General features: G+C 42.4%; 2 protein-coding genes across 3 annotated transcripts in view; one reads left to right on the forward strand and one right to left on the reverse strand.

Moving 5' to 3' along the window:
• SMAP1 (small ArfGAP 1) overlaps window positions 1–2,366 on the forward strand; it is a 221,060-nt gene extending 218,694 nt beyond the window's left edge. For both annotated transcript variants that reach the window (XM_030555691.1, XM_030555690.1), the window contains one exon: window positions 929–2,366. In XM_030555691.1, coding sequence (XP_030411551.1) covers window positions 929–1,063 — 135 coding nt within the window. In that variant the 3' untranslated portion in view covers window positions 1,064–2,366. The remainder of the gene's footprint in view (window positions 1–928) is intronic.
• Window positions 2,367–2,387: 21 nt separating this feature from the next.
• The window catches only part of B3GAT2 (beta-1,3-glucuronyltransferase 2), a 41,258-nt gene continuing 23,985 nt past the window's right edge, over window positions 2,388–19,660 (reverse strand). Inside the window, exons 2-4 of the mRNA XM_030555692.1 lie at window positions 18,703–18,847; window positions 2,566–2,714; window positions 2,388–2,482 (exon numbers count right to left, since the gene is read on the reverse strand). Coding sequence (XP_030411552.1) covers window positions 2,396–2,482; window positions 2,566–2,714; window positions 18,703–18,847 — 381 coding nt within the window. The 3' untranslated portion in view covers window positions 2,388–2,395. The remainder of the gene's footprint in view (window positions 2,483–2,565; window positions 2,715–18,702; window positions 18,848–19,660) is intronic.

Below are 19,660 nucleotides of genomic sequence, written 5' to 3' on the forward strand. Positions count from 1 at the left end.
TATTTAGAAAAAACTGTTAACATCTTAGTTTAAGACTGAAATTTCTGAAAAACTGTTTTACTTCACCATATATGTTTACATATGTGATTACTTTTCAAAGCAGAATGGCAGCCACTACTTTCAGATACATTTTAGTTTATTCATACTGAGAAATGCTGTTTACCTTGATACATTTTCAGATTGCTAAGCTGACCAGAACATTATGAATTAACGTAATTAAATCAATCTATATAGCCCCTTAAAGTACACTTCATATGTTTGTTATAGATGTAAGTGGCAATGTAATTATTTTATCATTCCTCTCCAGTTACAAATGTTTTAGTGATAAGACAATATTAACACCATTCTTGCATGGCTTGCTCTTGACTGGCCAAACACCAGGAAGCAGTCTTGTTGATGTGCTAAACCAGCTTTTGACAGTCATTACATTTAATTAAAAAAAATGCTGTTTTTGTACATTTGAATTTCCATCCAAATAGAGCTTGCCTTCAATCACAAATAAAAATTATCTAAATTAATACTTCATTTACCATTTTCTAACATAAAATGTAAAAATTAAGAATCTAAAGGTGGGTTAAGCTATATAATTGTTTAAATAAATATGTATATAGATACACTGTATCTTGCTGGTTAGCCAAAAAAAGTACCATATTAGTTGCAAATAACATGTAATAGTTATCAACTAATAAGAATCAGCCTTTCTTTAGCAAAATGACTAGAAAGTACAAATGCAAAATATGATTAAAATCAATTCGTTAAATCAAGGTTTCCTGCTTGCTGATTTAAATTAGTGATTCAAATCAATCCACCATTTTGTTCCCTAACATTATATTTACCTGGTTTAGGACCCCTTTTACTGTTTCAAGCTGATAGAAAGTTTGTGTGCTCTAAAACCAGTACTAACTAGAACTGTGTGTGCATTTCACAGATGAATCAGCAAATGGCTGGCATGAATCTCAATAGTTCCAGCAATGTGGTGGGCTTTGGCCAGCCCCCCAATACAGTGGCAGGATGGACAGGAAGCTCTTCAGGTCAGACTCTCAGCACACAACTGTGGAAATGAAAATTGCAACAGAAGTTTCATGCAGAACAGTCACTTGACATTCCTTGCTCAAATGCATTTGTTCTTTTTCTTTCCTCCCAGTTCTTCAGATTAAGAAGTTATCTAACTGACTGTGTTGTGGGCTATATTGATTTAAATTTGATGTGGTGGAAAACAGATTGAGAATACATTTATATATCATTGGCAGCTCTTTCATATTACAGTACATATGATTTCATAAACCATATCAAGCAGCTGCTTTACCAATTGCATACTCAATTTTTTTCTCAAAATTATAGATCAAATGTTTGCATATAAGGGACGTAGCTATCATGTTAGTAATATCTCTAAATATATAAACCTTGCCCCCCAAATACCCAGTAATCCTTGTAGAAGGTACTGTATGAACAAATGTTTAATCATATAAATAGAATGTAAATGTATCACTGAACAACGTTTTTAGTGTATCAAACATACTGTGTTTTATCATTCATTTCACTGTGATGTTGTTATGGTGTGCTTAACAGGGAACATGATTAGCAAAAGCAAGATAAACCTGGATATTACTGTAGTTCCACACATTTTTAGTTTATTCTTTTAAAACATGGATATTTGAGCCATTTGAATTTCCTGTGACACAATATGCAATTTGGCTCCATACGTGTATACATAGTGCTTATATAGAGCACTTATTGCACAATATGCATACAGGGTAACTCACCACATATGGATACTTCTTGTCCTTGCAGCTATATCCAGGTTTGACAGTAATTGTGTTTACATTTTATGGTGCCTCATATTGATAAAATGTTATTTCCCTATATTAAAACGATAAAGCCATAAACCATTTGTCGTTTTTATTTCATACTGTATGATCTACCTTGTCAGCGTGACTTCAAGAAACGTGTTGTTTAATACTAGAAAAACACATTTAATCTGGAAAGTGCTTTTAACAATATTTTTGGTGACCAACATTTTGCAATCTTAAACCAGTTTATAATAATTCCATAAATTAAGTTGGATAAATGTTTTTGAAAATGTTGCACTTTAGTTCTTTCAGTCTTGATTGGTATTACTGTGTGGAAACTCTTAAAACAAATGCTTATATTTCAGTACAATGATACTGAGCTGAGAAATGCATGCAAAACAAGACAAAAGATGTTATGTCTCTGAAGATGTCAGATTTGCTTATCTGACAAATTTTTGTTTGTACAGAAGTCCATCAGATGACTAGTACAGGATGTTGCAGAGTGGTAGATAGTACACTGCTTGAATTCTTAATTGACTGACGTTTCAGGCATCTTCAGCCACATCCATTTCCTGTAGTACGTCCCACACAGTTATATCTCTAGATCATACCTCAATTTTAACTGTGTCTAGGTGGTATTTTGGCTCATTACCTAGATTTACCTTTTCTGTTCGAGTGTGCCATACAAGAACCTAAAAAACAGAAGGTTAATTAGTGCAGTATTAGGTAATCTTCAAAGATAGCTATAAGAATTCTGCAATAGTGGAATTAGTACCTTTGTGCAATTGTTTGCTTTTGGTTCCAGCTCCTCCACGGTTGTTATCTGTTTCAGAAAATCAGATTCTTGCATTCCTGGTTGAGACCCACGGCGTTTGAATACAGCTTTAGGGTTTGACAGAATCACTTGAAGGCTCACAGCAAATCCTTTAAGACAAGTTTTTAAAATAAGTCAAAAGTTTTAAATTTTTCACATGGATATCATTTAAATCTGAAAATATCCCAACCCCTTGGTTAGGAACTTGCATATTTGTTATTTTATATTCCTATGTATTATTTGGGTAGACTTTTACGTACTGTACAATTGTAGACTAAAACCTATTGATGAAATTGATTTTTTTGCTGTGAAATTCTCTGTATCACTTAATTTCTGCACATTTATACCAACTGCTTATGGTGCAACAAAATCGATTTTGTTTTTATATTTTCATTTAGCTGATTAACTGTGCTGTTTCAAAAATCAATGCTTTCTCTTACTTTTCATTGTCTTGGCAAATATAAACCAATCATTAATACAAATGTTATGAATTCACATATGCTATAAACACTTCCAGCTCAAACATGAAGGTAAGTTAAAACAGGAACACTAAGTCAAGCAGCTCAGTGTCTTCTCTGACATAGCTTTTTTAGTTACTGAAGTTAAGGATCTCAAACTGAACTCTATTGTTGTTGGAAGGCAAGTAAATTTAGATTGATTTTGGCATTATAATTTATATCATTTGTGTTAACAGTTTGGTGTACAAAAAAAATTTTTTTTTATTGAAAGAAGTATCCACAGATCTCCAGATTGTAGTCACCTAACCTAACACAAGGCAACAGACAAGTTTTAGGACTAAGCAGTCTAACGTATGTTTATAATATGAGCTGGCCAGTTTTTGAAAAACATTATCCAACACAAGGGCAACACACCTACAGGGAAAGAAATTCCAGATGCTCATTCTAAGGCACATATTAACAGACCTGTTACATTCACCAATGAAATGCTCCTCGAGCAGTTTGGAATGGTGTCCATTGTATTTTTCTCAAAGGAGTCACAACATAATTTTGAAATCTGTTCTGGAATACTGGCGAGAGCTAGTTAATGCTGCAAAGAGTCTGAAATGTAACTTTATTGGCATATACATTAGTCCCATTTTCTACTACAATAATCCGGCAGGGATACTTTCTCTGAAATGATGATATCTAAAGGAACTCTAGTATCTTATCTGGTCCCTTTAGTGCAACATCCTTTTTAGATATGAAACTGCAAATGAATAAAAAGGAAATTTTTTTCATGCATCACATGCAAAATAGCTTTTAAGTGCTGCTGTTGCCATCTTGCAAGTACTTGAGTTAGACCTAAAATAGATGTTCTCCACTTTAGCAAGTCAAGTCAGGTACCAACAGGGGAGATCTAAAAATAGTACAGCTTGTAAAGCCATTCTGAAACTGATTCAGGTAAAACAGTTTATACTTTTATGATTACCTTGATTAGTTCTGGGGACAAATTTTAGGCAGTTTATAATTTTAATCTTTTCCACATGCATCTGTCCTTCCCCACACTTCTTTATGCTCATCATACCTAGGTTACAGAAGCGCATTTACAAAGGACACTCTCTCTCTCAATCAATAGGGAAAGCCTTAATTTCTTCACTGCCTGAAGTGTTAAACTTCAGAATCATTTCTGATCATCGGAGTCATTAGTTCATAGGCAATGGCTGTTTGCTGTATGTCAAAGCAGTCATTTTAGTTTAAATATCTCACCAGAAACCTACTAACACAGTTCTGCTTTGAGACTGTAGCCAGACCTTAGTCTGGGAGAGGCTAGAGGGGACAGGAAGTAAAGCTGAGGATGTAAATCAACCTCCAGTGTATCTACGGGGACATCTGACCCTATCCAACAAGAGACGTACGGCTGACCATGCAAGAACACATGGAAACATTACAGGCTGCAGTGGCAAAAGACCTGCCCTGCTTGGTCATACTTGGCCACGAATGGAAGTTCTTCAAAGAAGTGGTCAAAGAGTGGCAGGGCACCTCATTGGAGAAAGTGGAGCTGGAAGACCCAAGAAGGCAGGAGAGATCTGGTGTGGCCCAGAGGGAGCCTTGGGAAGAAAGGAGATCAAAGGAAGATGAAGAAAGACCTCCCGATGAGTCACCTGGATCCAACTGGGGCCATAGGGGCTTGCCGCTCCCCATCAACCTACACCTACTTTCCAATGAGGGGGACTTTGTGGAAGAACAAAGAAACAACCCCATACTGAGCAAGGTTTATGAGTAGCTTGCCTGTGCGAACAGCAAACTACTGGATCCTCAGCAGTTGAAACAGTGGCCCCATTTTGAACAAATATGCAAGAGGGCATACTGGGCGATGAAGGATCCTAGAATGGGAGAGGTATGAATGCAACTCCTAGTATTGAGGAAGTTTCAAAGGAGGGTACTACAGTTGTCCCATACAACCCCATATGGAGGTCACTTGGGGAGAGAGAAGATGCTTGCCGGGTGACCCTGAGATTCTATTGGCCAGGCATCCACCTGGAGGTGGGAGACTATTGTGCCTTATTCAAATACCAATTGAAGGGCCCAAAGACTGTCCCACAGCTAACACTATCCATTGTGAGAGTGCTCTTCAAGCAAATAGGCATAATAAACATGGTGAGCCTGATAGAGATGTCCGCAGCAGGCCACACATGCATACTGGTATTGATAAAGTAATGCACACTGGAAAACATAAGCCTGTCGTACACAAGTTTAGTTCGAATTTGGAGTGTTAAATTGACTTAACCCTGCACCCGTCCACACAATGAAGCCATTTACTTCAACATAAAGGGCTCTTAAAATCTATTTCTGTACTCCTCCCTGATGAGGGGAGTTGCCATTTCAAATTAGAGTTAGTGTGGCTGCATGCACTTGACTTTATACAATCAGTTGCCCAAAATTGATTTCTGTAAAATCGGAATAATCCCGTAGTGTAGACATACCCAAAATCCCAACTATACATATAAAATGATGGGGTCTAAATTAGCTGTTACTACTTACGAAAGAGAGTTCTCTGAAAACATCCACTGGTGGTGTAGCAGTCAAAAAAAAAATCTAACAATGTTGTGAATCACTAAGAAAGGGATAGATAAAAAGACATCTTATCTCTATATAAATCCATGGTGTGCCCACATCTTGACTACTGCATGCAGATGTTTGCCCCACCTCAAGAAAGATATGGGAATTGGAAAAGGATCAGAAAAGGGCAGCAAAAATGATTAGGGGTATGGAACAGCTTGAGAAGAGATTAATAAGACTGGGCCTTTACAGCTTGGAAAAGAAATGACTAAGAGGATATGACAGAGGTCTATTAAATCATAACTGGTGTGGAGAAAGTAAATAAGGAAGTGTTATTTACTCCTCCTCCTAACACGAACGAGGGGTCACCAAATGAAATGAATAAGCAGTAGACATAAAACAAATTTCTTCACACAATGCACAGTCAACCTGTGGAACTCTTTGCCAGAGGATTTTGTGAAGGCCAAGACTATTAAGTTCATGGAGAATAGGTCCATCAATGGCTATTAGCCAGGACGGGCAGGGATGGTGTCCCTAGCCTCTGTTTGCCAGAAGCTGTAAATGGGCAACAGGGGATGCATGGATCACTTGATGATTACCTGTTCTGCTCATTCCCTCTGGGGCATCTGGCATTGGCTAGTGTTGGAAAACAAAATACTGGGCTAGATGGACCTTTGGTCTGACCCAGTATGGCTGTTCTTATCAGGTGAATGCAGCCGCCTGGGTCACTGTAAAGGAGACTCCTGCTACCTCAATCCAGTAGCTGGGAGGGGGAGGAAGGACGAGAGAGAGTGTGCAGTATCCTGCAGCATAAGGCAGCAGTCTCAAAACTGGATTTATTTTGCCACCCATACTCTTCCTCTATCACTGAAAGTGCTAGTCTGAAAAACATCATCAGAATTTTTCTTCAAGGTTACCTTTGCCGTCAAGTGTTAACTTGGTTCCCTTTTCTGCTAAACATATTTTTGGCTTCTCCACTCAGTCTTATTTGTATAGACAATCTGAGAGCTTCTCTACATGATACTTTAGTCTACATAAGTGTGTCACTCACTAACTGGCCCATATGGACCCTTCTAATGTGCACTAAACCTTTTCTTATGCATCTTAGCATAGCTCTGTTTCACTACATTCACACACACTAAGGAAATTTTAGTGAGCACCATCAGGCCAGTTAGCACACAACATGCTTATGTGCACTGAAATTTACAGCCTTATAATGTGGACTAAAGTGCCATGTAGACAAGGCCTGAGTAGGCAAACTCATTTTTTCCCTTCATTTATCTTCAGTTCTGTAAGGGCAGAAACCAAATGTTGGTAGCTGAGAAAAAGACTGAGGTCTTACTCGTGAGAAGGACTTCACTAAGGAGGCCTATTGTCATAAATGGAGACATTCACTCTTCCTGAACATTTTATATATGCGCAACACATGCAGACATCCTCATCGATGCAAGAACATGCTATTCTAGTTCAAGAATACAATTCTAACAATTTGCCCAGCCACTGCTGCTTTTCTGTGGGAAGTTATAAAGAAAATGTATTTCTGCACAGCATTTGCTGCTTAGATTAATCTGTGAATACACACAAATCCCTTCGTTTAAAGCAAGCAGTTGTGAATGTTAGCTCCTTAGTGGCAGTGGCTACAGGCACATGAGAAAATTAACTCTTGAAAGCTACTCAGAAAGAATGTGGTCAGTCACGGAACAAGCATGGCAAAAAGCTTATCAGCTGTAAAGTAACTTGCATGTACTCTCTACCTAAGGGCAGTATCCCAACCTCAGATTCTCTGACTTACAAAGCCAGACTTACCCATGCCTAGGAAATAAGGCAACATACACTAATAGATTTGAAAGTCTGTTGGAAGTAAAAACCTTAATGGTGCCTGTGGGCTTCAGCCTAGCCCTCATGTCCCAGGACATTTTCTTTTAAAGAGTAGATTAGGGTTTTTAAAAAATATATCTGGTACTGAAAACATTCTTCCCTGGCTTAGCCTCTAAGCAAAATATATGAAAATAGTCTTTGAGATATGTCCCAGGGCTGTTCTATGGTGGGAATGCCCATCACGCTACAACTCACTCCACCTGCGTTTGGATACAACAGCAGTTTCAGATCTGTCCAGCTTTGGCGATTCACAAGGCAAGCACTTAATTCACTACATACTGCAGAGGATACTGTCATGGCAGCACTACTAAAGCAGATATATTAGCATGCTGGTAACAGGATTTTGTAATGCTACTTAAATTAGAGGGATTCTTTCTCTTCATTTTTTTGTCCAAGGATGTAAATTTTCTGTTATAGACTGACATTACGAGTTTTGTAAAGCAGACATCTAAAGCATCCCTAAAATTAATCCAGATGTCACTTTGATCACGTCCTTCCCTTTTACTCTGTTGCCTTCTTACTTGTTTGCTGAAAACAGAAGTTCTTCACATGAATTCCCCACTGGTGTGCGAGCACCACAGCCAGAGAACATTACTTAGCAGTGCTTGTCATGGCAGTGCTTGGTCTTGGACAGCTCCATTCTTTCCTTGTTAGGTAATTCCATAGGATTATGTTGGGCAATTACTTTTCATTCCTAGGAATTCTGCTGTGTGGAGTTTCAGAGGATTTCATATTGCCTCCCTCCTCTTCAATGTTGATATCCAGCTCTCTCTCCATCAGCCCAGCCAGTACTGTTGAACACCTGGGCCATGCATGAGAGCTAGCTGTCTAAAGGTCTACCGGGATAAGACTGAAGTTATGTGGGAAAGCAATTAGATACAGCAAGGATTATACCAGCCCTGATGTTTCCACTACTTGCTCACATTTTAGGAGTTGTGTTAGGTCCCCAGCAGCTCTTAAAATGGTCACATGGCAGCAGCCTCCATGAACATTTTCCCCATCCTTGTCTAGCCAGCAGACTGTGACTGATTTGCTTGAAGACATTGCTAATGGGATCCCTGGCTTTGTCACCTCAACTTTAGACTATTCCATACACTCCTGATGGGGCTGCACCTAAGTCAGCCTGGAAACTGAAAGTCGTACAGCAAGAGTAGTCTGTTCATTATACCTTAAGTATCTAACACTAGACTTCTGTGACCTGCACTTGCTATCCCTTGGTTTTCAGTTGGTATTGATTTTTACCTGTGAAAAGCACTTAGTGACTTTGAATCTGCATACTTCTGAGACCACCCTTCCCCTGTACCAAAATGCTTCGAGTGGAGGGGCTTGAACTGGAGTGCTAACCATTTAAAAAGGAGGGACCCCTGCTGGTAGGACATTTACCATGAGGAAGGCCTTCAGCCGCAGACCCTACTGATTCCTTGAACTGTTCTGTTGGCCTTCAGAACACATTGCATATGCTTTTTAAAACAAAAAACAAAAACAGGCTTTTGTGAAAGAAGGGTCACAATTAATGCTGTTTGTGAGAGGTGTTTTTGTTTTAGTTTGGTACAGACTGTGGAAGGTTATTTTGGGGGTGGGCTTTTACTTTCATTCTAATTGTACTTTAACTTTGGCAAGGGCTCTTTCAGACTCTGGCCAAGGATACTATAGGCTGCCGGGCCCTACTCCAAACCCATGCTCACTAAAACAAAAGTCCGTCGTCCTCTTCCTCATTAGAACCATCAGAACCTTCATACATCACAGATCTCACAATAAAGCGAAGCCTGAGAAATGCCAGCTCTTCAAGCCTCAGGAGCCTCCAGCAAAATTGAAGGTCTGTTGCACAATAGATAGAGAGCATTGGACCTCACATTTATAGTCTATCCAGTGACTCTCATGGTCTACAGCCAGGTGAGTGGATTCATCTGTATGCAACTACGTCAATGCTAATATCCCTCCAAGAATTCATCTGCTTTCCTTGAGCCAGCCTGACATTAGAAGACTCATTATCCAACTTGCTTCCAAGGAAGGTCAAAAACTCTTGAGCTGGAAATAAGCTAAAACAAATCACTAGCTATGTTGTTTATCCTAGATGTTTTATATTCCTGAGCTAGATCTACTGACAGTAATATAAGCTACTCTGGTTTTGTTCCTGGAGCACACACCCAAGCAGCTCCTGGCCCAAGAAGCCTGAAGGAGAAACTTGAAGAAGCCTATAGACAAAAGTAGTGACTGGATTGCCCTAAAAAAGAGAATATAAATAATTGCAAACAAGTATTTTAATGCATAGGCAGAAAGGGATTCTATCTGCTCCTATTTAGAGGACCTCCTAGTCCAGGACCCATATGAAGGAATCCCAGGTCAACCTCTAGAAACCATCTGCAGGTGACACAAGGGTCTGAGCTCCAACTCTTGAAGGCTGGTGCATTGAATTTTCAGTAGGAAAAAGCTTTCCGCTCTGAACAGAAAGAAGTAATGCTGGCAGCTTCTTGAACACACTATCGCACAATAACAATAGCTACCCAGAAAACATGGCCCCACCCTCCAAAAAAAAAACCAAAAAAAAAAACCCACAATCCAGACACAATCCAATGTTTGCAAAATTGATTGAGTGGGGAATGCCAGGTGTCAATAATCATGTTTCCAGGGAAACTGGCCTTTTAGAGTCTCCAGACAAAGTCAACCATAGCATAAACAAGTGTAATCACACTGAAGTAAACAGTCTGAATTTGGCCCTATATCTTTCAGTTTGGAATGCTACATCTACCACTTTAAAACCAGGCTCCAGGGGAACTACAACAATTAATAATTCTAGTCAGGCCATGTAATTGATGCCCAAACTCTCATCATTCATGGAATTGTTCACTGTTTTCAAAATAAAAATAAAGGCCAGCCTTGATCCTCTCCAAAGGCGTATAGCTATAGTATAACATCAGTGGCTTATCAGTGCAGTGCCAGTAATAAGGTATTACAATGATGTAGTACAACATGGATTAAAAGCATACTAAATTAGTCCCATGTTTTCTTCCAGTGAATACGGATTTACTATTGGTGGAGAAGTATGTGTCAAGGTTGGGGAGAAAAATTACTTACCTCTCATAACTGTTGTTCTTCAAGACATGTTGCTCATGTCCATTCAGTTCTAGGTGTGTGCACGATGTGTGCACAGTTGCCAGAGATTTTTCCCTCAGTGGTAGCTGCAGGGCTGGCTCTAGCCCCCTTTAGAGGCACGTGCATATGCACCGGTAAAAGGGACATCATCGGCCCCGTACCCTCTCACTTCCTTCTCTCCAGTAGCTCCGACAGAGGGGCAGGAAGCTGGGTTGCGGAATGGACATGAGCAAGACATGTCAAAGAACAACAGTTATGAAAGAGTAGTGACCGTTGTTTATTCTTTGAGTGCTTACTCATGTCCATTCCATAGAATCGTAGGGCTGGAAAGGACCTCGAGAGGTCACCTAGTCCAGTCCCCTGCACTCATGGCAGGACTAAGTATTATCCAGACTATCCCTGACAGGTGTTTAACCTGCTCTTAAAAATCTCCAAATGATGGAGATTCCACAACCTCCCTAGGCAATTTATTCCAGCGCCTAACCACCCTGATAGCCCCTTGCTGCAATTTAATTTTCTTGTCCTATCCTCAGCGGTTAAGAACAACTTTTCTCCCTCCTCCTTGTAAGCACCTTTTATGTACTTGAAAACTGTTATGTCCCCTCTCAGTCCTCTCTATTCCAGACTAAACAAACCCAATTTTTTCAATCTTACCTCAGATAATGTTTTCTAGACCTTTAATCATTTTTGTTGCTCTTCTCTGGACTCTAATTTTTCCATATCTTTCCTAAAACATGGTGCCCAGAACTGGACAATACTCCAATTGAGGCCTAATCAGTGTGGAGTAGAGCAGAAGAATTACGTCTCATATCTTGCATACAACACTCCTGCTAATACATCCCAGTGTTACAATGTTGGTTCATATTTAGCTTGTGGTCCACTATGACCCCCAGATCCCTTTCCACAGTACTCCTTCCTAGGCAATCATTTTCCAGTTTGTATGTTTGCAACTGATTGTTCTTTCCTAAGTGGAATATTTTGCATTTGTCCTTATTGAATTTCATCTTATTTACTTCAGCCCATTTTTCCAATTTGTCCAGATCATTTTGAATTATAATCCTAACCTCCAAAGCACCTGCAACCCCTCCCAGCCTGGTATAGTCCGCAAACTTTATATGCCATTATCTAAATCACTGATGAAGATATTGACCAGGACTAGACCCATAATTGATCCCTATGGGACCTCACTCATTATGCCCTTCCAGCATGACTGTGAGCCACTGATAACTGTTCCCAGAGAATAGTTTTCCAACCAGTTTTGCACCCACCTTATAGTAGCTCCATTTAGGTTGCATTTCCTAGTTTAATTTATGACAAGGTCATTTGAGACAGTATCAAAAGCTTTACTAAAAAGTCAAGATATACCACCTCTACCGCTTCCCCCATCCACAAGGCTTGTTACCTTGTCAAAAAAAGCTATCAGGTTGGTTTCATACAATTTGTTCTTGACAAATCCATGCTGACTGTTTCTTATCACCTTATTATCTTCTTGATGTTTGCAAACAGATTGCTTTATTATTTGCCTCATTATCTTTCTGGATACAGAAGTTAACCTGACTGGTCTGTAATTCCCCAGGTTGCCCCTATTTTCCTTTTTATAGATTGGCATGATATTTATCCTTTTCGAGTCTTCTGGAATGTCTCCGTGCTAGATCACTCAAAAGCAGCACCCCTGGAGATGGGCTCAGAGTTCACGGATGTGCTGACTGCAACACTGTTCTCCTGAAACTGGCATTGTTATGGGCCTGTTGGGTGATGCCACAGTGAGAACACGAAGGTATGAACTGATGACCATGTTACTGCTCTGCAGATGTCGTGGATTGGCACCTGTGTGAAGAACACTGCTACTGAGACCTGGATTCTCGTGGAATCGGTGGTCACGATGGCCAGAGGCGAAACCTTTGCTTGCTCAAAGCAAGCTCAGATACAAATAGTTATCCAGGACAAGCCCTGAGACTGCTGAGGTGGGCTCCCCACCCCAGGCCTGATGCATCCAAGACAAGGGCAACGGATGGTTGAGGGGCAGCGAATGGTACCCCTACCATTAGTGATCCTGGGTCTCTCCAGCAGGTCAACAAAGTGATGACCGGAGGTAGAATCATGAGTACTGAGTCCAGGCAGTGTCTGCTCGGGGGATAGATTGACACTAGCCTCATCTGGAGGGGTCCGTGGCATAGCCTTGTGTACTGCACCACATAGGTACATTCCGCCATTTGCCCCAATAGTTTGAGGAAGACCTGAGCGGTTGTTATCGGGTGGGTCATGACCTTGGAGATTACGTCCAACATAGCTCGGAATCTGGCTTCCCGTAAGTAGGCCTAGGCCTGAGTTACATCGAGTACTGCCCTGATTAACTCTATTCTCTGAACCAGGACCAGGGTTGATTTCTGCTCATTTATCAGCAGACCCAGCACCTGGAAGGTGGCTCATACTGTACTGATGCTGCGGTGGCCCTGAACCTGCAATCAACCTTTGATCAGCCAGTCGCTGAGGTACAGGTGGACCTGCATACCTCGATGTCCATAGCAGGTTGCTATCACCGCCACATGCTTCATGAAGATCTGTGGGGCTGCCGACAAGTTAAACTGATAATGGTGTTGACCCACTACAAACCTGAGAAATCTCTTGCGCCTAGGGAAGATGGAGATGTGGAAATAAGCATCCTTTAAATAGAGGGTGGCATACCCGTCTCCTGGATCCAGGGAGGGAAAGATGAAGACCAGGAAGACCATGCACAACCTCAGCTTTGAGATATTTGTTGAGGCAACGCAGGTCCAGGATGGGCCATAGCCCATCTTCATCTTCGGGATTAGGAAATATCAGAAATAAAACCCCTTCCCTCTCAAATCAAGGAACTTCCTGTACAGTCCCCACATGTAGGAGGGTTTGCACCTCCTGGATAAGAAGCTGCTTGTGAGAAAGAGCCCTGAAGAGGGACGGGGGGTGGACGAAAACTGGAGGGTGTAACTGACTGCTGTAGTACATATAATGGTCCGATGTTATACCTGAACAGGTGGGGCTGAAGGGTGACAGGCCATCCAGAAACAAAAAGTGGGGGATGGATCTGGTGATGAGACGGATAGACTGTCCTTGGGCAAACTTCAAAAGGCCTGTGCAAGCCTGACTGGGAGGCTGAGGTAGAAAGTAGGGGTTGGCATCACTTATAGCCCTTCCCTTTTCTCTTATAGGGCTCCTGCCTGGGAAATGAGACAAACCTGAGAGGCTGCTGAGGCCTAAAATGCTTCCTGGAGGCAGGAGGTGTGTAAAGGCCCAAGGAGTGAAGGAGAGTCCTCGAGTCCTTGAAGCTTGGAGCCAGTCTGTACTGAGAACAGGGAGGTAGTCTTCAGGGTGAGGCCCTGAATGGACTGCTGCACTTTGAGGGAGGTCCAATGACTCAAGTCATGAGCAGCGCCTCATGGTGACCGCTGACTCCATAGTCCAGGCTGCTGAGTCAGCCGCATCCAGATGGACCTGGAGGGAGGTCCTGGCCGCTGCTTTGCCCTCCTCCAGGATGCTGTGAACTCCTAGCTCAGTTCCAAAGGTGGCAGGTCTCTAAATTTGGACAATGAGTCCCACAGGTTAAAATCATCTCTCTCCAGCGGAGCCTGCTGATTGGAGATATGCAACTGCAGTCTGCCTGTTGAACAAACTTTACGTCTAATCAAGTCCAGGCTCTTGGCCTCTTTATTTTTGGAGGTAATGCTCAACTATCCCATCTATCCTGCTCATTTGCCACCAACACCACGGAGGGCAGGGGGTGCGGGTGGACGTATTCAAACCCACTGGATAGGACACAATATTTCTTCTCTGCCCTTTTTGAGATGGGGGCAGAGAAGGAGAAGTCTGCTATAGTGCCCTGACAAGTCTCATCACTGCTTGGTTAACCGGTAGAGCCACTCTGGAGAGAGCTGCTACAGCCAGGATGTCAATTAGGCTCCTTGAGCTCTTTGACTTCCAGTCCCAAATTTGCAGGACTTTTCAGGAGCTCTTGGTGGGCCCTGAAGTCATGCAGTGGGAGCAGATTACTAGGACCTACAACCGTCACATCCGGGAATGATGAGGAGGACGCCTGTAACAGGGGAGGATCCGCCTGCTCTTCCTCCACTTCTACCACATACATTGGGGCCATTTCTTGGATGTCAGTACCAGTACTGGAGTCAGGGTCTGGTGCCGGATGGGATGAAATGGTGGCTCACCCCTCTGATACCACTGAGTCTGAGCAGTGGGACAGGAGGCCCTGATAACAGGGGAAACCGCCACAGGTTCCAATACTGCCATGCCAGTGGTCCGGGGCCAGGCACCAGCCAGGGGGCAGGTACCAAAGTCCAGCAGCGGCTCCAGGCACCAGCGCAGCAAGTGCGTGCATGGGGCAGCAAGCCGCAGGAGGCACCCTGCCAGTCCCTGCGAAGGCAGCAGTCAGGCAGCCTTCAGCGGCGTGCCTGCGGGAGGTCCACCAGTCCCACAGATTCGGTGGCAATTCGGCGGCGGGTATGCTAAAGCTGCAGGACCAGGGACCTCCAACAGGCACGCCGCTGAAGGCAGCCTGCCTGCCGTGCTTGGGGTGGCAAAAAAGCTAGAGCCACCCCTGCCAAAGTCTGGGTTTTAGGCCGGGTACCAGTAGGTCTTAGGTGAAGCGAAGGATTCCCCTTTGGACTCCAAAATGGATTCTTCTCCTGGGGCCCAGGGTGGTGCAGTACTCACTTCTGCCTCCGGGCAGTTCCCGGGAGCTGGAGACAAGTAATGGGCCATAAACCACTGTATTAGGACCACAGAAGGATGCCACAGTGGTCGGTATCATAGTGGAGCTCACCATCCCTTGCTCTATTCTATCCCCTGGCTGTCAAGGAGGCTTGAGGGGTCGGCTGGATCGAGAGAGACCTCAGGTCCTTTGCCACCTTGGAAAGCCTTCAGGGTTGAACGAGTCCACACGTGCATGATGGCCCCACTACTGCTCCCAAGAGTCAGAGGGCGCCGCCTGGACCATACCTGGCACTCTAGGTGTAGTCACCGGAGTCACCAGTGGCCCTGGGAGGACAAGTGGCCTGGCATGGGTCTCACTGCACTGGTCACCACCTGCATATCCCTCTTTGGCACCACAGAGTGCCCTCTCTCGGTGCACTGTTTGTTATGCTGCTTCTTCGGTATCAAGGATAGAGAAGGGTGTCAGGAAGAGTATGGTGCCAGTGGAGCACTTTGCATGGAAGCCGAAATGCTCAGCACCAATTCAGAGTGGCTCAGCTCCGAGACTGGTCTGAGTGCTGCCTCCATGAGGAAAGCCTTCCAACACATCTCTTGTCCTTTTGTGCGTGAGGCCCCTGCTGATCTGACACTTCTCTTTAACAACGTGAGTTTCCCTGAGGCACTTTAGACAGATAGAGTGTGGGTCATTCAGTGGCATCGGCTTGCCACAGGAGGTAAATGACTTGAAGTCTGGGGACCAAGGCATACGCAGCCCTTGGGGAGAAAGTCCCTTGACAGCAGGGACAACTATTAACACTACTATATACATTAACACTAAGAACTATATACACGGACTACAATAAATATACAATAGAAAGTCCAAATCACTGGGAAAGAGGCTTTGCAAGAGCAAGAAGGATCCATTTCATGCAACCATCACAGGCAGTAAGAAGGAACTAAGAGGGTGTGGGGCTGGCGGCGCCCCTTATACCAGCGCACATACACGTGGCTCCAGAGGGTGCTAGAGTTGGTCCTATGGATACCAATGAGGGGAAAATCTGCAACTGTGCACGCAATGCACACACCTAGCATGGAATGGACATGAGCAAGCACTCAAAGAAGACCTTACAGTTAGTACTGGTCAAAATGCCTGCAGATGGACACCATTCATTTTCAAATGTCTGCTTGATTCTGCATTTACATACAACACTCTTACTCTTTCCACCCTGTATCTCTGGCCAAATTATGAAGTAGCAACACCTTTGCAAACATGACAGGACATGACTGTTAACCAACTCAGGCACTGAGTCTAGTTGCTACTTTACCAAAATAAAGATGATGAAAAAACTTGATCCTTAATATAAAAATAATAATGAAAATTTTAAAAAACCACTTGGTGCAGGTGAGAAGAATTTTCTCTCACCAATCTTTAAGAGGTTTGCTTTCTAACATTTCATATTTCTCTCAACATTTGCAACTTTGTCTCCATGCTCCCTTTCTCCATTAGCTGCTTTTTAAAAATATGAGCAGATACTTCTGTCTATTGGTGTTGCTTCTTCCCCATATTTACGCCAGAGTAACCCCCCCATTCAAAGTAATGATCTCGAAATATAAACCAAGGTAACTCATCAACTTTTCATATGCCTTTTCATCTAAGGGTGAGATTCCCTGGGCTTATGTTGCCTAACTGCCTTTGCTTGTAACTAATGAATTATACACTTTCCTATCATCCTTTGAATGCCCATAAGCAACCACCTGCACAGCGTAACACCAGTGTGTCTCTAAAACTCTACAGACAGCGATTGCTCTTTTAGATGTGCTTCCCCCAACCACACTGCACATCAGTCTGACGAGACTGCAGTGGTTTAGGGACTGAGAATCCCAGCTCTGTCCCTGAACTGGTATTCCCAAAGAGCAGTGCAGCTACTATCTCACTGGGCAGGACAAAAATGTTAATGTAAACATTTAAGGCCAATTGCTCTCTCTATCTTACCTGAAATGTTCCTACACTTTGAATTTACATGGTAACATTTTTGCATAATAAGTGATCGATATTTGGTAATGTCTCCAACCAAAAAGTGTTAGGAATTATTTTAACCACCATTACTTTTCTATTATGATTTTAGAGGTTCAACATTCATATTCTTTATAAATCATTTTGGACTGTAAGGCCTGAACAGGATACCCTTTGGAAAGCTCTGTGAAACCCAAGAGGCTTAGGGAAGGAGCAGCGGTTCTCGAACTGTAGGTTGGGATCCCAAAGTGCCAATCCTTTTTAATGGGGTCCCCAGGGTTGGCATTACACTTGCTGGGGCCTGGGGTTGAAGCTTGAGCCCCACCGCCTAGAGCTAAAGCCAAAGCCCAAGGTCTTCAGCTCTGGGTTGTGGGGCTCAGGTTACAGGCTTTGGCCCTCCCACCTGGGGCTGCGGGACTCAGGCAGGCTCAGGCTTCAACCCCCTTCCTGGAATCGTGTAGTAATTTTTGTTGTCAGAAGGGGGTGGCAATGCAATGAAGTTTGAGAACTCCTGATTTATAGGAGTAGTATGTGCCTTCACACAAAGTTTCAAGAGAAAAATATGTGGTCAATTGCATTCCTTTCTTCCCCTCCCTGTCCCTCACACAGAAAACTAATACAGAGGGGGTTTTAAAAGTACAAAAATGTTACACCATGCTGGAAGACTGCTACATCAAAAGTCAGATTTCTGCACACAAGAGTTTCTGTCGGCAGTTGAGATTTATACACAAAAGATTGGCCAACCATGGGCTGACAGCTAGAGACAGCTATGTGGTGTGCTAACTTCACAGCAGAAGATTGATGAGATCAATTTAGAAGCTTTTCTGCCTTTCTCTAGCAGGCTATAGTTGTCAGTGATTTTTTCCCCTAAGCCCACTGTTTCAAACCATATCCATCTACAGCTATCCCTGTCATCATTTCACATAACCAACAGAAAATGAATCATTTCATGATAAAGTAGCATTTTACAACATGAGGTTTACAAAGTGTCTGCATTTACACTGCATAGTGTGTGTTGATCATACAATGAAACACATAGGCTTTCTGCAAAAATTAAATGATTTGCAGACAAAATTTAATCAAACATAAAATTATCACAAAATTAAAGCAAATTACAGTATATTGGGTTATTATCAAATAACTATTTAATTGGAGAAAATGTGCATGCCAAGACTTGTAGGATATTTAAAACCAGAAGGGTTGTGTACAATGATTGCACTTCAAAAGTTATGCTGTTTTAAAAGATGTAACCATTTTCAGCAATATTGCTACCTACAGAATCAAGAACGCCCAGGAAACAATGGAATTTTTCAAAGTTGTCCTCATTTTAAAAGGTGACCACTTTACAAGTAAACACATGCTTTTGGCCTGTTCATGAGTACAAACAGGACATTGTGTTCATATATCCTATAGAACAGCTTTATCCGTACTTACCTGCCATATCAATGGCAAATGGACGGTCTGCTCTCCAGCCAGTATACCAGCCAACAACTTTGCCATTTTCCACTACAGGGCGCTCATACCATCGGCCTCCCACTAGCCCCACAGGCCACACAGATACTTTGCGGGTTGTACGCATCTGCAAGGAGGAGGAGGCACAGGGTGATTTCACTTATCTTTTCTCAGCAGGCTGTGCTTTTTTGGTAAATGGAGGAAACAAAGCCTAGACATTTCCAGTCACAACAAGGTGTTTACAACAGATCCAGTGTTTCCAGATTTCAACCCTAGAGAGTTGGTATTCAGAGGCTATATGTGCCCCAAAGTTCTCTCACTGCAGCTAGTTCTTCAGCTCTCTAGTCATTCAAGCCTACTGGGAATATCCCGAGAGAAATAAGGTTGTTAATACCAGTGTTGCTTAAGATATGAGGCACCAAAAAAAAACAACAAAAAAACCCCACACCAGTATATAATCTCTTCCTCATTAAAGAAAAGCACAGATGTATGTGGCAGATTTTTCCTCTGGAAGGATGTTTTGTTGTTTAAACATGTTTCTTTCTATAAATCCTTCATGCACATGCATCATGACTGCAGAAGCCCAGTCAGGGTAGAATGGAATGTTTATTTTACAGTCTGTAAAATACAGTCATTTATAAAGACATAAATGCAACTTTGAGATCTATATCAGGATATATTATATCTAGAAGCCAGTAACAGACTCTGGAAGGGAAAGAAATCTTGATTCTGACCGGAAGTGCGCGCGCGCACACACACACACACACACACCGCCCTCTTATGAGGACTGCACAATAAATATGGTTTAGGTGTGTTAAAAAGTGGCCTGTAGAGAACAATAAAATTGGGCTTGTGCCTTCCCCCCATGGTGCCCAAAAAATGGCCAGTTTTAATTTAAATAAATAAATAAATAAATAAATAGTGGGGATCATGTTTTCCT

Source organism: Gopherus evgoodei, chromosome 3 (genome assembly GCF_007399415.2).
Source record: "Gopherus evgoodei ecotype Sinaloan lineage chromosome 3, rGopEvg1_v1.p, whole genome shotgun sequence".
Classification (NCBI taxonomy): domain Eukaryota; kingdom Metazoa; phylum Chordata; order Testudines; family Testudinidae; genus Gopherus; species Gopherus evgoodei.